This window comes from Exophiala mesophila (assembly GCF_000836275.1).
Source record: "Exophiala mesophila strain CBS 40295 unplaced genomic scaffold supercont1.5, whole genome shotgun sequence".
Classification (NCBI taxonomy): domain Eukaryota; kingdom Fungi; phylum Ascomycota; class Eurotiomycetes; order Chaetothyriales; family Herpotrichiellaceae; genus Exophiala; species Exophiala mesophila.
The window spans coordinates 2,109,732-2,130,485 of NW_015622508.1; the positions used below are offsets into that span (position 1 = coordinate 2,109,732).

The window sequence follows — 20,754 nt, forward strand, 5'->3', positions numbered from 1 at the left end:
TACCAGCTGAGGCGGGCAATTAGCTGTGATCTGTCCAAGAGAGGGGTAAAAAAAAGCTTCCTTCAATGACTGCTTCGAAAGTTAACAGAGCAGCACAGCAGCCAAGGCGCCGAAAGAAACCTGTCGAGGCTGGCGACTGATTTGTGACTGGTTGGTCTAGTCCTTGCGACACGTCGACTTGAGCTGTAAACCAAACATGGGTAGATGATTGGTTTCGTCGAGATGCCTCTTGTGACATGGATATGTATGTATTGGGATCTTCATGGAGGGTTTGTCTTCCCCGCCCCATTCTGTCTGCTCGTTGTTACTCTGAAAGTTGGAACCATAAGAAGACACGCGCGCGTACTGGGGACACATGCATGAGAGGAGATTTCTTGGCTCTTTTATGTTGGTCATGTGGTCCAATGCTCCTGAAGAGATTACCTGAGCTTATGTCCCACATCGACGTTGAGATTATTGCGCAATGAATTAGCCTGGCTGTGAGACCGGAGCCTTCAGTCGAGGACCACTTTCCTTTCAAAACCAATATAGGCAAGGTAGTCTTGTTGCTGGATTCTGCTGACACAAGAAAAATAGAAGAAGGATGGAATAGTGTGATTGTCATATATTGCATACAGCTAATAGGGAAATATATCATTAATCGTCGTAAGCATTGTCAAACATGATGCCAGTGGCAATTCTGTCTTGAAACTAGACTATCGTGATCACATACACGTCACACCTTCTCGACATTGACAGAGCTCCTCTTCTGCATATTCTCAAACGTCTCAATATCATTGATATCTCCAATGACGGTTCCTCGCCGCTCGTCAACATATCCAATCTTTGTGTCACGGAAACCATCCAATTCGCGCTTGCAGACTGTGTTGAGATAGATAGGGAAGACAAAGCTGACGAAGAAGCCGCAGAGAGGAACAATCATGGCCTTGTGGTAGGTACCGAAATTGTCGGCGGCAAGACCGGTCAAAGCTGGGAACAAAGCACCTCCGCAGACGCTAGCGACAATCCAGGATGATCCACGCTTGGTGTGACGACCGAGACCACGGATGGAGAGGGTGAAGATGGTCGGGAAAATGCAGGACTCGAAGAAGAGGACGAGAGACAGCATAGCAACACCGGCCTCCCCTGAGACGCCAATGGAAAGGCTGATGAAGATCATGATCATTGTCATGAAAACCAAGAGGACAACACGTGGCTTGATGAACATGAAAAAGCCCGCTGCTGCGAAACGCCCAATGGCGAACAAGGCCTGGCCAATGGCATATCGGTCAGAAGCTTGCGCTTCGGTGAGTCCTGCCGATTCCTCGGCGAATCGAATGAATTGAGATGCCACAGCGACTTGAGCACCAACGTAGCAGAACTGGGCTGCAACGCCAAAGAAGAGTTTGTATTGCTTGGACAGAGGCTTTTCTTGGTATCCGGTCAAGTCAGCACATTGCTCGGCCTGAAGAGCCATGTCGGCATCGGTGACTTCAGGAAGAGGGCTGAAGAAGAAGACGACAGCCAACAGAAAGACAAAGGCGGCAATGCCGACATAGGTCCATTGCACGTGAGACAGATCTGTGCTGTTTGTTTCCTTGAAGAAGACTCGAGATGCAAGGAGAGGGGCAACCACGGAGCCAACAGCTTGGAAGGATTGCGAGAGTTCCAGACGGAATTCAGAGAGTCTTGGAGGACCGCAGGTGGCGATGAAGGGGTTCGCTGAAGTCTCGAGGGTCGAAAGTCCAGAGCCAACGATGAACAGGGATCCGCAGAAGCCTCCAAAGGAGGAGTAAACGGCAGAAGGCCAGAACATCAATGCGCCAACACCATAGATACACAGACCGGCGATGAATGTCCACCGGTAACCAAAGCGACGGACAAGCCAACCAGAGTATGTCAGGGGACCGATAAAGTAGGCACCAAAGTAAGACCCTTGAAGACCGCCAGCTTTTGCAGCAGTAATGTTAAGAGAGGTTTGGAATTTAGCGTTGAGGACGTCGAGAAGGCCATAGGCAAAGCCCCATAGGAAAAAGAGGACAGTGACCAATGTAATGGGCCAGATGGATTGTCTGACGGTGAGGGCAGAGGCACCAGTCAGGCCTTTGTTAGCCACGCTTTGGCGACGACTTGGCTGGTTCGCAATCGCATCAGCATTTGAAGGTTGGCGAGAGGTGATGCCATCATTGTTGGTAGCCATTTTTTATGGAGAATGCACGACTTGCTTGTTCACTAGTGGTGGAACTGGAACAAAATTGTGTGTCGTTTGCTCGTTGTTGAACAGCTCTGTTCTGTGTGTAAGCTATTACTGGCGATTGAAGAGATAGTCAGAGTTGGTTTCGAGGGAACTGTCTAGGAGTTTATATGCTCTTAAGAAGTAGTAGAAAGCTCGCCAACTATTCCCGCATATCAGTCCTTGCTCTTCCCCCAGGGTGTCCTGAAATCGCGTTCCCAGTCCATGCTCTGAGCAATAAGTGGAGACTCAATAGAGGGTGGCAGCTGCCGACCAAAATCCACTGGAGCAATACAACTGGAGAGTTTATCCGATGTTGAAGTTTTGCAGCGATCTGAGCTCTCCTCTAGGTATGGCGCCAAAGTGTAAACAAGTCAGTACTCCGTAGACTGGAGACAACCGTGGGAGAGAGTGTGGGGCAGAGCATGTGCACGAATAAGCCCTCAACTCTATATGCAGCAACTGTGGGATGGTGGTATGCTATGCAAGCAGCAATAAAGCGAGCGACAAATCATGACTGGTCACTGAAGAGGCGAGGCGGAGGGCTGGTGGCCGGAACGGCGAAACTATTCTCCCCCACGCGATGTCTGTCGGCTTTTGTTGCAAAATTGGCTGGGGAAGCAAACACGAGCCTGCGCCCCCTGTGACCCATACTAAACTGCCGTGTCTTGCAACATGGAGGAGTGACCCGCACCAATTACTTTGAGCGTCGACCATGGCATTGATGGAACACCTCGATCCACTGCTTTCATACCACATCTGAGTGTGGAGATGTCGAGACCTCCCCGCCAGATAATTACGGACTAGGGAGCTGGAGGTCAATGCCGATGATTACCGTGTCTTGAGTTCATACTTATACGGAGTATGTGGTTTTGGCTAAAGCTTAGTGCGTCGATCGATAAGGGGCTGATTCTTGTGATGACCGATTCCACTCAGTAGAGGTGCTCTCTTTTCTTCCCATCCAACAAGTATTTGGAACGAACTGCGCCCAGTGTGTGTACCCATAGCAGTGTACGTCTCCAATAATCCCAGTGGCAGCAGAGACCTCATACCGGAGGTCATCCGTCTTCCACCGCTCATCCATGCCATCTAGTGTGACGCAGGAGTGACCATATCGCGACGGGAATCTGGGCGGCGGGCGGAGTAATGGTAGAAGGTTTGCGCTAGAAGGAGGCTAGAAGCATTGTTGCATACAGAAGTGTTCCACGCTAGTCCAATAATAGTTTAGCCTCTGATTCACATAAACTGGCTGTTCAGTAGATTCTCCGAGCCGCTGTTTGATTGGCTTTTCACTTGCCGGTCGGCCTTTGGCTTTTGCATTTGCCCTCATCTGATGTTCAAATTTTGGTCGAGGTGAACTCAGCTGACGATGAGGATGCCTTTAGCGCCATCAGATGGGCCGTCAGTGGGGGTATTCCATCACCAATTCCACAGCCGCGACCAAGTGCTGCGTAATACTCCAAGATCTGACTAGCCTCGCATTGCGCTGATACCCTGATGGCGTTGTTGTGGGGTTTGCCCTCTGCGGCACAACATGCCTAGATACAGGCTCAAGTGGCTCTTCGGCTGACGTTCATGGACCTGATTGCTGGCTTTAATACAGTGTGCTTCGTCCTGATTGGTAGGCATGTCAAATGGTAAACGTTGGAAAACGCTCGCGTCTGGGTCTAGCCCGTTGTCAACATATGTATTAGTCGGGAGGTGGGACATGTGTTGTGTCCAGGTCGAATGGGCATCTCAACGGACTCATTTTGTCGATGAGTTTCGAGAACCAGTGACTTGTCACAGATGAAATGTTGAGGCAGGCAGAAGATGTGTCACACCACGTTGTGTTTGGCCTTTTTCACGGATGGTCTGTCGGTCTCCTTCTCTTCTTCGACCCCTCTCTTTTTCTTCTTTTTCTTCTTCTCACTGGATTCTTCAGAGGTTTCCTTGGGAGCAATAAACGCCTGTTCACGCTCACGTTGTTTCTCCTCTTTTTTGACCTTCTGCTTCTCCAGCCTGTCTTGTTCTTTGGCTCGCTCTTTGGCTTGTTTCGCCAGGAAGTATTCTCCACTTTCAATCTGAAGATCAATCTTGCTCTTTTCCTGTGGCGGGGGAAATGGGGTGTAGACTTTGTTAGATTTGTCGATGACTTTGAAAGGAACGCGGCGCTTGTTCAGAGTTCTCTTCTTGAACTGGGGAAGGAATCTGTCCCAACTTTCACCCACCAGAGCTGGATCTTTGGCCAATTCCCTCTTGATCATGAGCTCTTTGACGTGATATATAGGGTGAATGTTGTTCATGCAGTCTTCAACAACCCTTCGTACCTCCTTCAAACCTTTGTAGCCCCCCATAGCGCTGACAGTGTTTCCCTGCACGAGAATGTAGGTGCCGGTGAGAAGTTCGAGGGCCTTGAGAGTGGATCCGTTGGGACCAAGTAAGCGTTGTCTGCGTTTGACGAAGCGCTCCTTGTTTCTGACCAAGTTTCGAATCTTGATGACATCGCATGCGGTATCATCTTGTAGAATTTTTAGGGCCTGGGAGAAATGTCAACATGGGCATATGTGCAGTAGCAAGTCTCTCATTTACCTGTGGGGCGGGAACACTTCTTGCCAGGAGCTTGATGAGATCGCGAGCATCTAGAATCGCTGCTGGATCAAATGTCTTGCGTGTGGTGCGCACCTCCATGCGACCCTCCACCAAATCCAAAGTACATGCGATTCCTTTCTTTTCGAGAGCTTTGGTAACTAATGGCCAGGATTGTTTCAGGTAGACTTCTCGGTATTTGGGGAAGAGGCAGGCAAAGGAAGATTCTTCGGTAAAGGTCCCCCCGACATTGTCTTCGGGCTTGAACTCGTCAATCTAGAATATTAGTCGAGTCCGCAGCCTAGTTTACAAAGAGTCTCACCTTCCAATGGTCTGTTCCGTCCACATCCCACGGTTTGTCTTTTTTATGAGTCGAAGGCATGTCGACAGTGCTATTGTATTGGTCTCATCAGCCCAGGAGAAAGTCGCGTTTGGAACGAGCCAACGACAAAAAGCGCTGATGGTAGAAATCGCTTCACTGAAGTTGCAGTTTACTTGGAGAACCAAAAAACATTCTCTTGGCAGCCAGAATGAGGGGGGAAACGGAAGGAACCCAGGAGCTAACCATATTTAGATTAGTCACAATCCCTAGCCGTATTAGGACATCTTCGCTTTTGCTCAGGCTGCACAGCCTCCGAGAATCCAGGTACTCATAGTTGGTCATGAATCCACATATAATACTGTAACTCCCCATCAGAGACTGATTTTATTTATCTCATTTCGCGATTGTCCCCTACAAGATTGAGTCTCTCAAGCCCGGGTGGGGCTCCAGGTGGGAGACATTGGGGAAAGGCTCACCCCGTCACCAGCTAAGAAGTACTCTTCTCCTACTCTTGCAGCCTAGCGAAGCAAGACAAATGTAAACATCCTTCACCACACCATCAAAGGGAATTCAGCAAACCTCTTACTGAGACACTCCTCTTGGGGATATGACGCATGAGTTGAAAACTGGAGAGTTTGTTGAATTAGCTTCTGTTCGTCCCGCACCTAGCTCCTGAGCGGGTTCGTGCGAATAACGTGGAGTCATCTGTTCCGCAAGCAGAAGTGGAAATATCTTGTTGGGCAGTGACCATTGAATATCTATCCTACAAACGTAGACTGAATTATTTTGAACAAAGCAGGTCATGCGGGCAAAATATGAGCTGTTTTACAGTTGAGTGAGTCTATATTAACGACAACTCTATGTAGCCCCTAGCATGTACATGCCCATGCCGCCTATACTAGAAAAGTGTACTCCTGATTTCGGAAAATCTCGACAAGCCAAAAGTAGTCTATCGGACTGAGCACTGCCAGCTGGTCCATCGGCTTATTGTATGATTAAACATTTAAACTGAATATTGTCAATGCGTCTCCTCCCTGAGCCTGGCAAAAGGTACCTGAACTCCATCGAGAATCCAATGACGATGTCGCACAAGTGATTACGACACCTCTTCGAGTTCGACAAGACTAGCAATAAGCTGCGTCATCAGCACTGAGGCTCTCTCTAGTGACATCGATCGGGATGTGATATCATTCACTCATCCCTTATGGTTTCATGCCATATACTGTATACCTAGTTCATGTTAGCCGGTGCCACCGCAGGATTACCGTCAACGTACAGTCTAATGTATGGGCGAGCATTGACATCTGCCAGTTCTTCACAGGCAGCAGCAACCAACGAGTCGAATTCTTCCACCGTCAAAATCTGGCGATCTATCAGAGGGAAAAGTCCCATCGATCTTATAAGGTCTCTCATGTTTGTCAAGTTTGCCTCCCCAATGTGGCGGTAAAGGCCATCTGTTCGTCATATCGATTTAGCCTAGGCCGTATGTTGCACCGAGATGGCAATTTGTGTGGGAAATCCTACCAGTGCGCCAGGCGCAGGTTGGCACATCTCGTATGTCAGTGGTGACATTGACGAATCCCGCCATGCGCATCCATGTTTCGCAGTCTTGGGCCACCCTCATGCTCTTTCTACCTTGGGGTCGAGATGAACGAGCAATTGATTGATGATAGAGCCTGGTCCACTCCTGCAAGGCCCCGAGCCTCTCGATGCTGTGATCAGATCGAAATACCACGTCCCATTCAGTCAATACCGCCCAGCCTCTGGGCTGTAACATTCTACATCCGTGTCAGTCACTCCTATCACGGCGATGTTAGCATACCGGCAAACCTGTGAATGTCCCGAACGAAGTTTGGCCAACGTGTTGCTGCAATGCCGCTTGCCACAAAGCGTGAGTGGACTAGATCAAAGGATCCGGGCTCGTCGAATTCAAATGGCTCATTCAAATTCGCAATCTTTTGCCTGGGTCAGTATCTATCCTCAATTCACACAGCCAACCAGGGCTTGCCTGATAATCCATGTTGTCCAATTGGTCGACCGCCATGAGAGAGCATATGTCAACCCCCAGAACCTATTGAGCGATCAGCCTTTGGCGTTAGGCGGGAGGCACTGTACATACGGTGCAGTCAGGGTCGTATTCCGCCAGCTCAAAAGCCCATTCGCCAGATCCGAACCCCAGTTCAAGTATTTTCTCTGGGTCGCCGACAACCCGAGGATACAAGGAATTGTTCCAATCTTGATAAATCATCTTGAGCATCTCATGTTGATCTCTGAGGCGGGTTTCTTCATCCTAGGGTCTCAATTAGCGTCTGGCAAAGGATGTTCGAGCGACAGGACCGACTAGATCGATTGGAGCGAGGTATATCTCGTGTTGCAATGAATACTCTTGGAATTCTCGATCGAGATAGAGAACCTTGCGATTGTATCTGTCTATTGGTCCGGGACTGTGGCGATATTAGCATGAAATCGACCTCAAGGCCTGTGTACAACTCACTCTGCAGGCATGTCGGCTTGAGAGCTGACGGCTCACAAGAGCCGTCCAACGTTCACGACAGACTGTACAACCTAGCACTAGACTTGAAGAATTTGCAAGCACAACAGCTCATGTCCGACTGGAATTGGAAGTCCAGGGAAGAGATGGTGCGATACCGTGGATAAGGTCGAGGGTTTTTGAGAAACCAGGAAGGCAGGCAGACAGGCGCACGAGGACAACTACACAAATGGTTAATGAGACTTCAAAGAACAACAAAGCAATGGAAACGTGGCAGCACAGCATGGTATTTCGCAGACCCGCTAAGCTAGGCATACTGAGCACTTATCCAATATGAACATCACAAATACTTACTCGATAAAAAGTATGGGAAGAAAGCTTGATCCTGACTCCAAGGGAGTCTGATACTTAATTCACCACCCGGGACTTGTCGCGGAGGATGGTTTTGCACCTAGGCGAAAAGCGTGGCCCGGCAGCCCGGTCATCTGTTGCGACCCCTAGGAAAGCATGGATCCAATCTTGGCGCAAGCGACTGAAGGACTCCTCGAATGAGGTGAATGATCTGGGCCTGGGTTGAAACGGTCGAAAATAGCCCTGTTATAAATAACGGTAGAGGTATGGTCAAAGCCGTCATTCCAGCGAAGTGGTAAGCTAATTACTGGTACCCCCATGGGTGGGGAACGCAAGATTGCGCAACTCTCGAGACGTTCCCCGACCAGGATTGTCACTTTGTACCATCTGTAGGGCAGATTCTATCACATTAGAATACAATTCACCAGGGTGTTGCCTGCTAACCCGGGTATTGTGAGATAGGCCACCGGAAGAACTCTTTCTACAGTGACCCGTATTCATAGCTTTGCCGGTTGAACCTTGCCGAGGGCGCCCAAGGATCTCACAAGCCTAGGATTATGATGGGAACTGACAGACCAGGAGAACACCGGGGCAGCATTAGGGCCATAACTGATTGAGACCACGTCAGAAGCACTAGTGGAGAGTTTGATGCAACGCGGCCAACCATTACCACCCCAACCTCTGGGTCCTGATATTTCGGCGCCAACCTAACTTGTCCCAGGCAAAATTCTAGTTGGCTGGCATCATACTTTCATACTCTTGTCCTTGCCGATCTAGAAGCCTTGTTGTGGATTGCACCATCGGCCATCTAGCACAAAAGAGAATGATGGCATCATTCCATCATTGCTCCGTTACAAGTGGCCGCTAGGCGCATGGATGAAGCTCTAACACATTTCTACAGTATAGGTATCTTTACGTGGTCAAAAGATTCTTTGCTGATTCCTCGTTTAAGGGCTGTGATAGCTTCCCTGTCTCATCTTACGAGGGAGGTCCACTGTTCCCTGAGGTAGGCTTTCTAACCTTGATTGAACTGCAAAGAATGATCTCTTCGATTCGTGACTATTATGGACTCGCTTGACGACTGTCAAAAATATACTTTAACAACACGTCAAATTCACTTGCTGATGTCCTGGTGAGAGTGGGAACATGGTTCACGACTAGGTTCCCGGAAGAGAATGGGGACGTCAGTCTTGGGCAACGTGGCTGCATCCGTTTTTCAGCATGGTTATCATAGGGCCGGCTGATTTCTGCTGTATGCATGTGGCCGAGTTCTTCAACGTGCATATGTGCCTCTCATTGATCGAGCCACAACCCACAGGTTGAAGTCATCACCGTTGGTGCGACTTGGATACGTGGTGTGATTAGTTTAAAGAAAGGAGACTGAAGGGCAGTCTGAAAGCTCAGGATTCGGACTAACAATAGAGACTGGGTGAGTCGGTATTGGTGAAGGAGGGCTGCAAAGTCGCCACTGTAAAAGTCGGATATTTTAGCGGAATACTTATTAGGGTTTCTACTCAGAACAGATGGTTGTTCGTTGTTTGGGGTGGAGATATCACGTCGTTGCCGGAGGTCAGGGGCCAGGAATTTGGTCAGTGTTCCACCCTGGCCCGAAGCTGTGGCACGCTACTGTGAGTGACACCCTTCAACCCTACTTGAACCCGTCGCTCGGTGTGGGAGAATCACGGCCCATGGATGGCGCATACGTGCGCATTAGATTGGGTGCCCAGGCCATCTTTACCCTGGACAGTTTCCTGGGTGAAAATGGCATTTTACCTTTCAAGCGCGAACTTTGAGTTGAAAATGAATGCCCGGCCAAGCATCGAGTGATCCCAGAGGATCCGATTGTTCCTCAGCTCCGATCTACGATTTCACGGTCTTGACAATTCGGCGGGCTGCATTTTCGGCCTGACAGAAATACCCACTGTGAAGGATTAAACAACCTCGCTTCGGGCCTAGTTTGCTGCAAGACATTGAAAAGGAACGTGGCGTGTTTTGGTTTCTCGCTGACTGGCTGGGTCAAAGGCTTCAAAACCCCTTAAAAGCAAGTGGCGGACGACCTTATCCAACGAAACAGTGCGGAGTCACCGGCAGCATGTCTCCGTCAAGATAAACATCGCCTTTTACCACAGGAAGAGGAAGCCTTGCATGCCTGGTTCGACTAATAACTTCTTTGTCAGGGATCGTCAACAAGGGCAACTGTCAACAATTACTAGGCAAAGGCCAATTGCCAATGAATCCAAGACTGACCCATGTCGGGGCTGAGAGAAAGGTTTGTCACTACGTCACAGAATCAAGTGGTGAGCACGATTGCCAGCAAGCCGGGTGATTACGCTTGTGTGGGATGAGCAGTAGCGCGAGACCAAGCGTGTGTTGCCTTGGCTCACATTCTCACCCCAAGTATGACGGTTCGTGCGGCGGCGTGCAGTTCTAGCAGGCAATCATCTGTGGAGGGTGGACGACCTGGCACGGGGTCAAGAAAAGGGACAAGTCACAGGCATGATTCGATGTGGCTCAACAGGTGTTACTTGACGTCTACTTACGCGCAGCCGATACCTGGTCTTCTATCTCCCAGCCCGTCTGCGGGCCGTGCCTCCTGTACCCATGTACTCACCAACAAAACAGTGCGAATTTTCGGATTGGGGATTCGGGAGTACGTGGCATGGATTCGGTAGAACCCCGCCAAGTGTTTCAACCCACGTGGGTCTTGCCCACCAGTCGGCTGAGTGTCCACGGACGATTCTGGAATTCTCACTCCCTAGTGGTGGTGCAAAAGTTCGTGGGTATGTCTTGATCCAAGCACAGGGGTCATAGACGTCCCAATGAGGGCACGAGACACTCATGGTATTATTGTTCCTTTTCATTTCCTCCGTTGCTGACGCTGCTAGCGGTGGGTTCGTTGTTGATAGCTACAAACAGACTACCCCGTTCCAAACTGGGCCGTGCGTGAACGCCAGGAAACGACCCGCCTACCCACCCCTGAAAGCTGCCGTGCACCGCCCAAACACGAGTCTGAGTGCTGGCAAGAACCTAGAAAGTCTGACCAATTTTAACGGCTCTTCGGCTCAATAGGAACTAAATGCGAGACTCAAACGCTACTCTGGACAGGGAGGATGGAAAAGACAGAAAGTCTCAACATGGGTGGATGCAATTGTGGTGACCCCCTCTCGCCTCCTGTTGAACTGCGCCACTCGGGAGCTTCGATGGAAGTTCTTTAATTCTGGTCAAAAAGAGTTCTTAGAAGCTTTACGGTGTGGCCGAAATTCAGCGCAACGGGCTAGGAAGAACAAACTGATCAAATTGCCACCCAAGTCAAAGTGTTAGTAAAGTATTTTCTCAGGTTTGTGCAGCAGCTCCTTCTACTCCCAAAAAACGAACAAACGGGTATACTTATTATCATATTGGTCGGTGTACAAAAGGAGTGGACACACTATTCGTCTTGTGTCGAGGACCCATTCAGGTGTCACTCCACCCCGACCGCTGGTCAACTAGGGCATGCAAACTCCTGCCGCTGTCAGTTTCAGCTGCTGCACCCAGTGGACAGCTTTGATCAGTGGTCGCCTTCTTGGTCGTTCCAACGCCTGGGGGACTCTCTGTCTCTGGCTCTTCTCATTGGAGACCTGATGATTTGACCTAGACACTCCGCAGGAGCCATGACCTAAACGATTAGGTGTGGTTGGGTGGTATTAACAACACCGCTGTCCCTGTCAATCTCGACACCCTCATGGCCATCGGTGAACTTGACCGGAGCAAGATGTTGGTGTGTACTTACTGCAAGGTTAAATCGACAAGGTAAGATCGATATTTCTAGGGAAAACCAGCCAATGAATTGACATACTGCCGCACTGGCATCTCGGTACGCAAAGGGCAAGGTATTGATTGGGAGTACTCTTGTTGGTACTCTTTTGTACTCGACATCGATAAGACATTGTCCTCAACACGGGCAGCCCGGCAGAGCAAGAAACGAGAGCAAGACTATTTCGACCCATTCTATGACATTTTGTTCGCAACTGGAAAAAATTTTTTGCCATCGCAGCTTTGTTCTTGTATTCGTTCCGTGCGCTAAAACCACTCAGTGATTCGGGCAGGCGAAACAATCGAGTATGGAGTTGGTCGATCGCAAACGGGCTTTTTTCGGGGTGGCAACGCCTATTTGCCATGCCAGTGCGTACCACATCACATTCTGATGATTTATTTGTTCACTTTTTGAGCATATAGAGGAGCCTTTAACCATTACAATGGTCCGACGCACGTGTTTCGGGCCCAAGCGTGGATGAGGCTCTCACAATAGTGCCAAGACAATGGTGGGGAAGGTGCACTTCAGGTTCATCAGTCGCAGCTTCCCTTACATGAGAGGGGGGGGGGTGACCCAGGAGGGGAAAGAGCCAACGGAGCCTGACAGCCTGCGGCTGCGTTCACAGAGTCAGCATCACAACCACGACTTCAATAACCACCACAATACAATCATTCATCATTGAGCTTCATCGCGACTCTGCAGACTCGGTGTGACGCCCGACTTCAATTGATCCTCTATATTGACAATTTTGATTTCCATTCTCATCTCCCTCTGTCTCTCGCCGGGCCAAGGGCATGTCCCCTCGTTGTCTCGAGTCCTAACTACACGATTGTCCACGTCTCCCCAACCAGCCTCAGCCTGTTCTCCTGCCTTCGTTCTCAACGTACTTCCTTTCCCCCTAAACTTTCCCCCGCATATAAACGCCGATCATGTCATCACAACCTGCATCACAGCAGAAGCCACAAATCCAACCTTGCAGATACAAGACGGGTGCGATAACTCGACCTCGTTACCCTTCGAAACGTTGCTTACGTCCAAACAGGAAAGACATTGGGGGCTGGCTCATATTCAGTGGTCAAGGAATGTGTCCACATAGACACTGGCAGATACTATGCCGCCAAAGGTGCGCCCTCGGACCTTTCACTGTCTTGACGTTTTGAATCTTATTGATGATAGTCATCAACAAACGGCTCATGGCTGGCCGGGAACATATGGTAGGCTTACATTAGGATATCCTACAGGAATCAAGTTGACACAAGTTCACTAGGTTCGAAACGAGATCGCCGTCCTAAAACGTGTCTCGGTCGGACATCGAAACATTCTGACCCTCGTCGACTATTTTGAAACAATGAACAATTGTATGTGGCGACATGACAGGGTTGATATATCCTCACGTTAACAACAAATTACAGTATACCTTGTCACCGACCTCGCCCTCGGAGGAGAACTGTTCGATCGAATATGCCGAAAAGGTTCCTACTATGAATCCGACGCTGCCGACTTAATCAGAGCCACGTTATCCGCAGTCGCATACCTTCACGATCATGGCATCGTTCATCGAGACCTGAAGCCTGAAAACCTCTTGTTTAGAACCCCGGAGGATAACGCAGATCTCCTCATTGCCGACTTTGGGTTATCCAGAATCATGGACGAAGAGCAGTTCCACGTCCTAACCACCACATGTGGAACTCCTGGATATATGGCACCTGAAATTTTCAAGAAGACTGGTCATGGCAAACCTGTGTATGTGTCACCCTTGCAAAGATCAGCCAATGCGCTAACAAGCCTTGAATCTTAGCGACATTTGGGCGATAGGCGTTATTACCTACTTCCTACTCTGCGGATACACCCCATTTGATCGTGACTCGAACCTCGAAGAAATGCAAGCCATCCTTGCTGCTGACTATTCTTTCACTCCGGTAGAATATTGGCGAAACGTTTCCGAACCCGCGCGTGACTTTATCAGACGGTGTCTCACAATCGACCCTCGCGCTCGAATGACCGCGCATCAAGCATTACAGCACCCTTGGATCAGAGCCGACGACCCTGTCAGCCCCGAAAAGACTGCAGGGGAAGGCCAAGACCTGCTTCCCACTGTCAAGAAGAACTTTAATGCCAGGCGCACCTTGCACAAAGCCATCGACACAGTACGTGCCATCAACAAATTACGTGAAGGTGGCGGTCTTATGGCAGCTGGGCAAATGGACGGAGCCATGAGTGTCGACCCGAAGCCCAAGAACGAAGTCGTCGATGGTAGCAAGGTGCTGAACGATCAAGGACATGCGACTGGCGAAGAGGCACAAGGTCCTCAGGGCAATGATGCTGATGCCATGGAGATCGATTCAAGAGGAAACGCTCGTGGCCAAACCGAAGATCAAATCCGACGACAACAACAACGAATCAATGAAACTGTCAGTGGGTTGTGGGGAAAGAAGGACTAAACACAAGACAGAAGTGTTACGTGTCATGGACGAACCCATCGAAATACCCTTCTGTTGTGGTTGTGGAAATTTGAAACGAATGTTATGCCACTTGACAAGCGATCAAAATCGATACAATGTTATAGAATCTTGGAGCAAGGAAAGAAGCTTGTGTATCTCGACTGACCTCTCGACATGATTGAGTTTGTTGATGTGCGAGAGATGAGACCACCATTTAAGGAGACTTTTTGGGGCTGCTGGACGGCTATCACAGATTTGTTCTTGAATCATGAAAACATTCAAGCCATTATTTTATGTTTCGCAGAATGATCTGGTGCTGAGTTTGAATGCGGGCGCAAAGTGATGCGTAGAGAATCGGATTCAAGATGCCCGGATGACCTGATGTCAAGGCATAGATTCTAAGCAGGCAGCTGAAGGTGATCTTCTATGCACCTCGTTCGCATACCGTCTCTATATCATACAATGCTCATTACAAGCCCTTGCCACCTCCTCGGACCGAGGGGAATGGTGTTTGTTTGGATAAGTCATGTCTCATGCTCATTCTCTCAACGCCACAGCTGATGCTTCTCTCAAAAGACGAATGAGGATCATTACTCGAACGTCTCCACCATCTGGTCTCCGAGGCTGTTGGATATTGCCTCCTCACACCACCTCATTCCTCCATACCTCCTGGGCCTGACTGTCGACCCATCTGCCTGGCTTTCAGCAGCTCGTCGCACAGGAGAAGGTTGCTGGCAATGCCAGTGGCGCTGGCGATGCTGTTTCTCAAAACGCGGAAGCTGTCATAAACGCCTTCCTGAACGGGATCCATGGGCTCGCCAGTGACGAGATCCAGACCCACGATGTTTCCTTCGGCGTGCTCGTCCTGTAGCGCCGCGAGAGCGTCTTGGATATCATGGCCTGAATTGGCCGCTAGTGTCTTGGGGATGATGAGCAGAGCATCAGCAAACGCCGCCACTCCCCACTTGGCCTTGCCCTTGACCGATTTCCGTACGGATTCTGACGACAGGTCGAGAGCAGCTCCAATCTGGAATGAGCCTGCTCCAGGAACCACGCACTCGTCCACAACCGTGTTGTACACTGACCGCAGCCCGTCTCGCACGGCGTCAGTAATCTGTGTGATGGTGTGTTGATTCGGTCCCTTGATGAGTAATGTCACGGATTTCGGGTCCTTGACTTCTTCCACGAACGTATACTTTTCTTCGCCCAGCGTCTGCTCGTACACCAGCCCGGCCCATCCCAGAACACTGGGGTCAAGGTCGTCCACGCTGTTTTGCGCTTGTCCTCCGCACACAAGTTGTAGTCGTTCCATGTTCCGACGTTTAGCCCGTCGCAGAGCGAAAATCCCGTGTTTAACCAGCACGTCCAGAGACAGCGGGTCGATGCCTTTCTGGTTGATGAGGACAAATCCCTTTTTGGGATCGGTTCCGCAAACTTCATTCTTCAATGCCACAATCTTCTTGAGCTTGTCGTCCACAAAGCGGCGTTCTGAAGCGACCAATTTGTCGCGTTGTTCTGCTGAATTGTAATAAAATCCCGAGTTGATTTCTGACTTCTCATACTCCAGAGACACATTCAGCGTCAAAATGTGTGCGTTTTCCACTCTCTTGGCCATGTCAGGGTGGCGAGTTCCATGATCTAACACAAGACCCTTGATGAGAGTTGTGTCGCTTCCCAATTTGTGTTGTAATTTCATGATTTCGATCATGTGTAGGTCAGGTCTCTTTTGTTCCGGTCGGGAGATGGCAAGCACTGCATCGACGATGGAGGGGGTAAGTTGCTCAGCGAGAGCGCGATTGATCTTGGTGGAGAGGGACGTTCGAGCGACAGAAAGAAGCAGATCTCGGTCAATTGGTTTTGCGATCTTGAAGAAGTCGAGGTATTCGAGGGTTCGGGCTTTGGCGATTTCAAATCCATCGACAATCACTCTGGGATGTAGGCCTTCTTGAATATAGCGGTCGGCCTGCTTGAGAAGCTCGCCGATCAGCAGAATGATACTAGTGGTCCCATCGCCAGTAATTTCGTCCTGGGCTGTTGCTGCTCTGGCGATCAAAGTCGCCGTGGGATTCTGAATTGACATCTCTTTAAGGAGAACGGCGCCATCCTTTGTGAGCTTGATCTGTCCACTTCCATCCACAAGCATCTTGATTGTTCCAGCAGGTCCCAGGTTCGACCGCAGCACTTGGGCCAAGCCTTCACCTGCGTTGACATTGATCTTGAGGGCTTCCCCTCTTCTCCGACTCTCCGCCTTTGGGTTAAGTAACTGCGCTTTGAAGTGTTAGGCGATGAAGAAGAATATGCGGGAGGATATGCACGTACCTGACATTTTGACTGACTTGGATGTTCCTAATGAGTATGGAGGGGTTGGCGACGTCAAGAACAGGTTTTTGTGTCGTCGTCGTGGTCAGTCGCCGTCGTCACGAAGCATCGATGTCCGAGTTGGGGGATTCGAAATCGAAATATTTTGAATATCAAGGCAACCGCCCGCATATCACGTGCCCCTCGGCCGCCAAGCCAAATCTCGACCTTTCCGTTCGCTCTCCTATTCCTCGCCGCTTTTATCGCAATACTTCACAGCGAATATAGTATATTGAATGCGTAGTCCATAAAACATACCGAGATCCTCTCGTTATCTAAGGTACTATTCCTTCACCATTCGCTTTATATTTATGCCTCCAGAATCTAACCTAAGAGCCGCCATTTCACGTCATTTCCTACTGTCGAGGGACTTGGATTGTATCGACGCGAGTAAATTTGGTAGTGTTTATGGCCTTGATACGAGAAACTTGTCAAAAGAAATGATGGCGGCAATGGTGATGAGGTTCAAGCTAAGCACTAGCCTATCATCGCTTTGGGCACCAGCCCAGCATAACGTTTTGGCTGCTACGAATAGTAACTCTATTGTGCTCTCGCTAGGTCAAACACTCCGCCACGGGTCTGCGACATCTACACAGTCCTAGTATCACCCAGTCCGATGTTAATTGCCGAAGCATGAATATTTACCGCAACTGTCGCTCCCATTGCAGACCGATTTGCAGCCGTCTTCCAGACACCAAGGGACCAAATAATTGAAACTCAATTGGCCATCGAGACCAAGCAGCCGATGAGTGCGGGGGAGTCTTTGACATAAACACATTCCATGTTACGGAACTGGTCATTCACCCTAGCAATAATAGGCCGAGGGGCCGACAATGTCGCCTTCCAGAAGTTGACAGGGGGCATGGGAAACATGCATGATCTCAGCGGCTGATCTTGCTCTCGCCGAAGGTGATATACATTCCGTCTTGGCACAGCGCGAGACTGAACGGCTCCGAAGTAATCATCTTCATTCAACAAAGGAACTCAGATTTCGCAATGAATACTTCACGTGGCCTTCCCTCGTTTATGGAAACCTATTAGCGATGTATAGAATATATGCTAGCGGCTCCAAGGAACGCATACCGGCCTTTTCCGGCAACACTCTTCCGTTTCATTACGACTGGTCTCTGCAAAAGACTGCTCCCGTGTGAAGAAGGTTTCTTGGTGATAGAGGACAAGTTCAAATTGTGGAACACTGACTTATCGTGTATGCAACGGAGGGTACGGAGACTTAGACTGACCACTTACTAGTGGCTTCTCGACGTTGATGTCTTTTTATGCGTCATAACCAAGATTGGATACCAGTGATTGTGTATGAGACAGGCATCCCACAGATATGGCTTCAAGGGCAGCAGAGTATTTTCGGTCCACGGTTGACACGACAGCGACAGCGACCCCATCTCCAGCAAACTGCACGCAGGCATACCGGGGAAAAGATGAATTGGCATATTTGCTCTCACAGAAGCCGCTCGGCACACCCCGCAGAGTCAAAGTGATTGTATTAGGCGCTGGTTTTAGTGGACTGTCCTTTGCACATGAAGTGCAAACCGGATCTCTCCCCAACGTTGACCTCCAGATATTCGAGAAAAATGCTGGAGTTGGAGGGACTTGGTTTGAGAACAGATATCCAGGGTGAGGGCCGCTCTTTGCCAACCCAAAGAATCCGAAACTGATACTGATATTCTGAAAGCTGTGCTTGTGACATTCCAATACATAACTACCAATGGTCATGGGCCCCCTATCCCTACTTCGATAGATACTACGCCACGGGCCCCGAGATCCGAGGTTATATCGAAGCAGTGGCTGATCAACATGATCTTCGTCAATACGTGAAAACTTCACACATGGTTACAGGTGCAACCTGGGACGAAGTCCGACAGGTTTGGCAGGTACAGGTTCAAAAGACCAACGGCAAAGAATTGATTAGATCGAGTCGAGACAAAAGTCTTGATCTCCTTGATGAGTCGTGGGTAGAAGAGTGTGATTTCTTACTAAATGCTTCCGGCTTCGTCAATGACTGGAAATGGCCCGATATCGTCGATTTTGAAGCTTTCCAAGGAAAAGTTGTACACACAGCGGCTTGGGATGATGATATTGATCTCGTTGGAAAGAAGGTCGCAATCATCGGCAACGGAAGCAGTGGGGTGCAAGTCCTCCCTGCCATCAAAGATAAGGTGGCTGCAGTCTCCATGTATATGCGAAACCCAACATGGATCACACCGAATTTTGCGCTCAATACAGCACCGAAGACCAAGGACCACGCCTTTTCCGAGGAAGAGAAGAAGCACTGGGCTGAAAACCCTGATGATTACCTCGCTTACCGGAAAGCAGTTGAGGCTGAGATCAACTCCCATTTCCCAGTCTATATCAGGGACTCGGCACAACAGGCGAAAGCAAAGGAAACCGCTATCACTGGATTATGGAGTAAGCTGGGCGGGAAACCCGAACTGGCGAAGCTTCTCCAGCCCCAGTTCGCTGTTGGGTTAGTTATCAAACTTCAACACTGAGACGGCTTCTAGCACTAACTTCTTGGATTTTAGATGTCGAAGATTGACTCCTGGTAATGGCTTTCTGGAAACTCTTGCTTCGGATACGTGCGAAGTTGTATGGGGCGAGATAGAGCGATTCACTCGACAAGGAATCAAGTCAGCAGATGAGAAGGGCACCATTCGCGGCTTTGACGTTATAATCTGCGCCACGGGCTTTGACATCAGTTTCACGCCGCGCTTCCCTGTCCTCGGGCTACAAGGGCAGAACCTACAAGATATGTGGAAGGAGAAACGCCCGGAAGCATACCTGTCTATCGCCGCTGAGAGCATGCCTAACTACTTCACCTACCTCGGTCCTTCTTGCCCTATCGCTCATGGCAGCCTAGTCACAATTGTGGAAATGGTCACAAAATACATTGCCGAGCTCATACGAAAGGCTCAGACAGAGAACTACTCATCGGTTGTCGTAAAGCCTGGGATACCAGCCGCCTACATGAAACATGCACTTGCGTGGCTCGACAAATCTTCATGGAATAGCGGGTGTATCAGCACATACAAGAACGGCAAGCAGGATGGCGAATTGGTTTCTTTGCACCCCGGCTCTCGTCTGCATTTCTTTCGCCTCCTCCAGACACGACGATACGAAGACTACAGCTGGAAGAGCTTTTGTGATGACCCAGATCTGAGGTTTGCATGGCTGGGAAATGGATATGCGCTTGAAGAAACGCTGTCCGATAAGCAGAGAGATCCGACGTATGTATCATGACCTCTGTCTTATCACTGAGATTAATGCTAACATGACCTAACAGGTATTGGCTGAAGCCAGTTGCAAAGGAGTGCCATATTCGCAGGGTTTCATCGCAGACCACTGCTTTGGGTGATGGTCCACACAAGGCTGCCTATACGAACGGAGAGCCTGTGATCGGGAATGGGCATTTGGACAAGAATGGAGTCCAGGAAAGGTAGAGGCTCAGACTCTAGTGAAAAGCAGATAGAACGCACTTGACACGATAGCGATATCTTTGATCTGCGGCGGAAAGATTTCGGAGTCTCCCTTGCTCTAAGAAACCCCCTCCCGAGGTTTGATCCAGCCTCTTTACCGCAGTATGGGCGAACGAGAATAGCAAGCGCCAATTTCTATTTCGCCACTAATGTGGAGAAATATCTTTATTGTACTCATGAAGGCCAGCAAGGTAGGCAGTGTATTCCGGTATCCGAAGAATGGGAAACCCCTAATCGTCCTCCTCCAATCCAAGGTCTTGCGCCATTCCCCACCATTTCCCCATTTTCGCCTGTCTCGTCGGCAAAACATCGACCTTAGGCGTGTAGCGTGCAGGGCTTTCGAGGTTACAGGGGTGGCAACTCGATTATCCCGTAATAATCATACCTTGATCAACCCTGGCGGAGTCTCCGGAGCTCGGATCTTGCTTGGCTTCGACCGTCGTCGTTCGCTATCGGATAGCACCCTGTTTACCTTTTCGCTGTAACTATTGGTCGCGGATACTTAGCTGATGACAGCCTGCACCTATTAGGGGTTATACAGTTGGACTTCCGTGACGGAAGTTAGAAGGAGAGCTCCTCCGGAAACATGACTGTATTCATGCTTGCAGATAAACATGGTTAGATTGTGGCATAATGACCGCCGTCGCCCTAGTCTAGAACATACTCCATCCAACCAACATCTCAAGATTCTACTCGTTATTCTGCGTCAAGATTGCCGAGTGAAGGC

At 49.6% G+C, this 20,754-nt stretch overlaps 6 protein-coding genes across 11 annotated transcripts; 2 read left to right on the forward strand and 4 right to left on the reverse strand.

Moving 5' to 3' along the window:
- Nucleotides 1–715: 715 nt before the first annotated feature.
- PV10_07487 (uncharacterized protein) lies at nucleotides 716–2,179 on the reverse strand (the record flags this gene model as incomplete). The annotated part of the gene is made up of 1 exon (XM_016372390.1): nucleotides 716–2,179. The coding sequence occupies one exon, from the start codon at nucleotides 2,177–2,179 to the stop codon at nucleotides 716–718; it is 1,464 nt and encodes a 487-aa protein (XP_016221722.1).
- A 744-nt stretch (nucleotides 2,180–2,923) lies between these two features.
- On the reverse strand, nucleotides 2,924–5,239 carry PV10_07488 (uncharacterized protein). Its single transcript, XM_016372391.1, has 3 exons — nucleotides 5,103–5,239; nucleotides 4,784–5,056; nucleotides 2,924–4,731 (listed from the first exon to the last, which is right to left on the reverse strand). Exons 1-3 carry the CDS (start codon nucleotides 5,160–5,162, stop codon nucleotides 4,030–4,032), a joined length of 1,035 nt encoding a protein of 344 aa, XP_016221723.1. The 5' UTR covers nucleotides 5,163–5,239; the 3' UTR covers nucleotides 2,924–4,029.
- Nucleotides 5,240–5,896: 657 nt separating this feature from the next.
- PV10_07489 lies at nucleotides 5,897–8,383 on the reverse strand. 5 transcript variants are annotated; one of them, XM_016372393.1, is made up of 10 exons: nucleotides 7,948–8,383; nucleotides 7,597–7,900; nucleotides 7,444–7,546; nucleotides 7,222–7,392; nucleotides 7,111–7,173; nucleotides 6,933–7,057; nucleotides 6,627–6,880; nucleotides 6,379–6,556; nucleotides 6,157–6,332; nucleotides 5,897–6,110 (listed from the first exon to the last, which is right to left on the reverse strand). In XM_016372393.1, exons 2-9 carry the CDS (start codon nucleotides 7,605–7,607, stop codon nucleotides 6,305–6,307), a joined length of 933 nt encoding a protein of 310 aa, XP_016221725.1. In that variant the 5' UTR covers nucleotides 7,608–7,900; nucleotides 7,948–8,383; the 3' UTR covers nucleotides 5,897–6,110; nucleotides 6,157–6,304. The 5 variants fall into 5 exon arrangements, with proteins under 5 accessions (XP_016221725.1, XP_016221726.1, XP_016221724.1 ...); XM_016372394.1 differs by having other exon boundaries at nucleotides 5,897–6,332; nucleotides 7,597–7,814; XM_016372392.1 differs by having other exon boundaries at nucleotides 5,897–6,332.
- Nucleotides 8,384–11,782: 3,399 nt separating this feature from the next.
- On the forward strand, nucleotides 11,783–14,672 carry PV10_07490. 2 transcript variants are annotated; one of them, XM_016372397.1, is made up of 6 exons: nucleotides 11,783–12,727; nucleotides 12,780–12,860; nucleotides 12,914–12,951; nucleotides 13,005–13,095; nucleotides 13,150–13,480; nucleotides 13,536–14,672. In XM_016372397.1, the coding sequence occupies exons 1-6, from the start codon at nucleotides 12,667–12,669 to the stop codon at nucleotides 14,176–14,178; spliced, it is 1,245 nt and encodes a 414-aa protein (XP_016221729.1). In that variant the 5' UTR covers nucleotides 11,783–12,666; the 3' UTR covers nucleotides 14,179–14,672. The 2 variants fall into 2 exon arrangements, with proteins under 2 accessions (XP_016221729.1, XP_016221730.1); XM_016372398.1 differs by having other exon boundaries at nucleotides 11,783–12,860.
- On the reverse strand, nucleotides 14,532–16,592 carry PV10_07491 (T-complex protein 1, zeta subunit). Its single transcript, XM_016372399.1, has 2 exons — nucleotides 16,498–16,592; nucleotides 14,532–16,446 (listed from the first exon to the last, which is right to left on the reverse strand). The coding sequence occupies exons 1-2, from the start codon at nucleotides 16,502–16,504 to the stop codon at nucleotides 14,831–14,833; spliced, it is 1,623 nt and encodes a 540-aa protein (XP_016221731.1). The 5' UTR covers nucleotides 16,505–16,592; the 3' UTR covers nucleotides 14,532–14,830.
- Nucleotides 16,593–17,872: 1,280 nt separating this feature from the next.
- Nucleotides 17,873–19,991, forward strand: PV10_07492 (uncharacterized protein; the record flags this gene model as incomplete). The annotated part of the gene is made up of 5 exons (XM_016372400.1): nucleotides 17,873–18,168; nucleotides 18,227–18,468; nucleotides 18,514–19,018; nucleotides 19,077–19,778; nucleotides 19,835–19,991. The coding sequence occupies 5 exons, from the start codon at nucleotides 17,873–17,875 to the stop codon at nucleotides 19,989–19,991; spliced, it is 1,902 nt and encodes a 633-aa protein (XP_016221732.1).
- Between the last annotated feature and the right edge of the window lie 763 nt (nucleotides 19,992–20,754).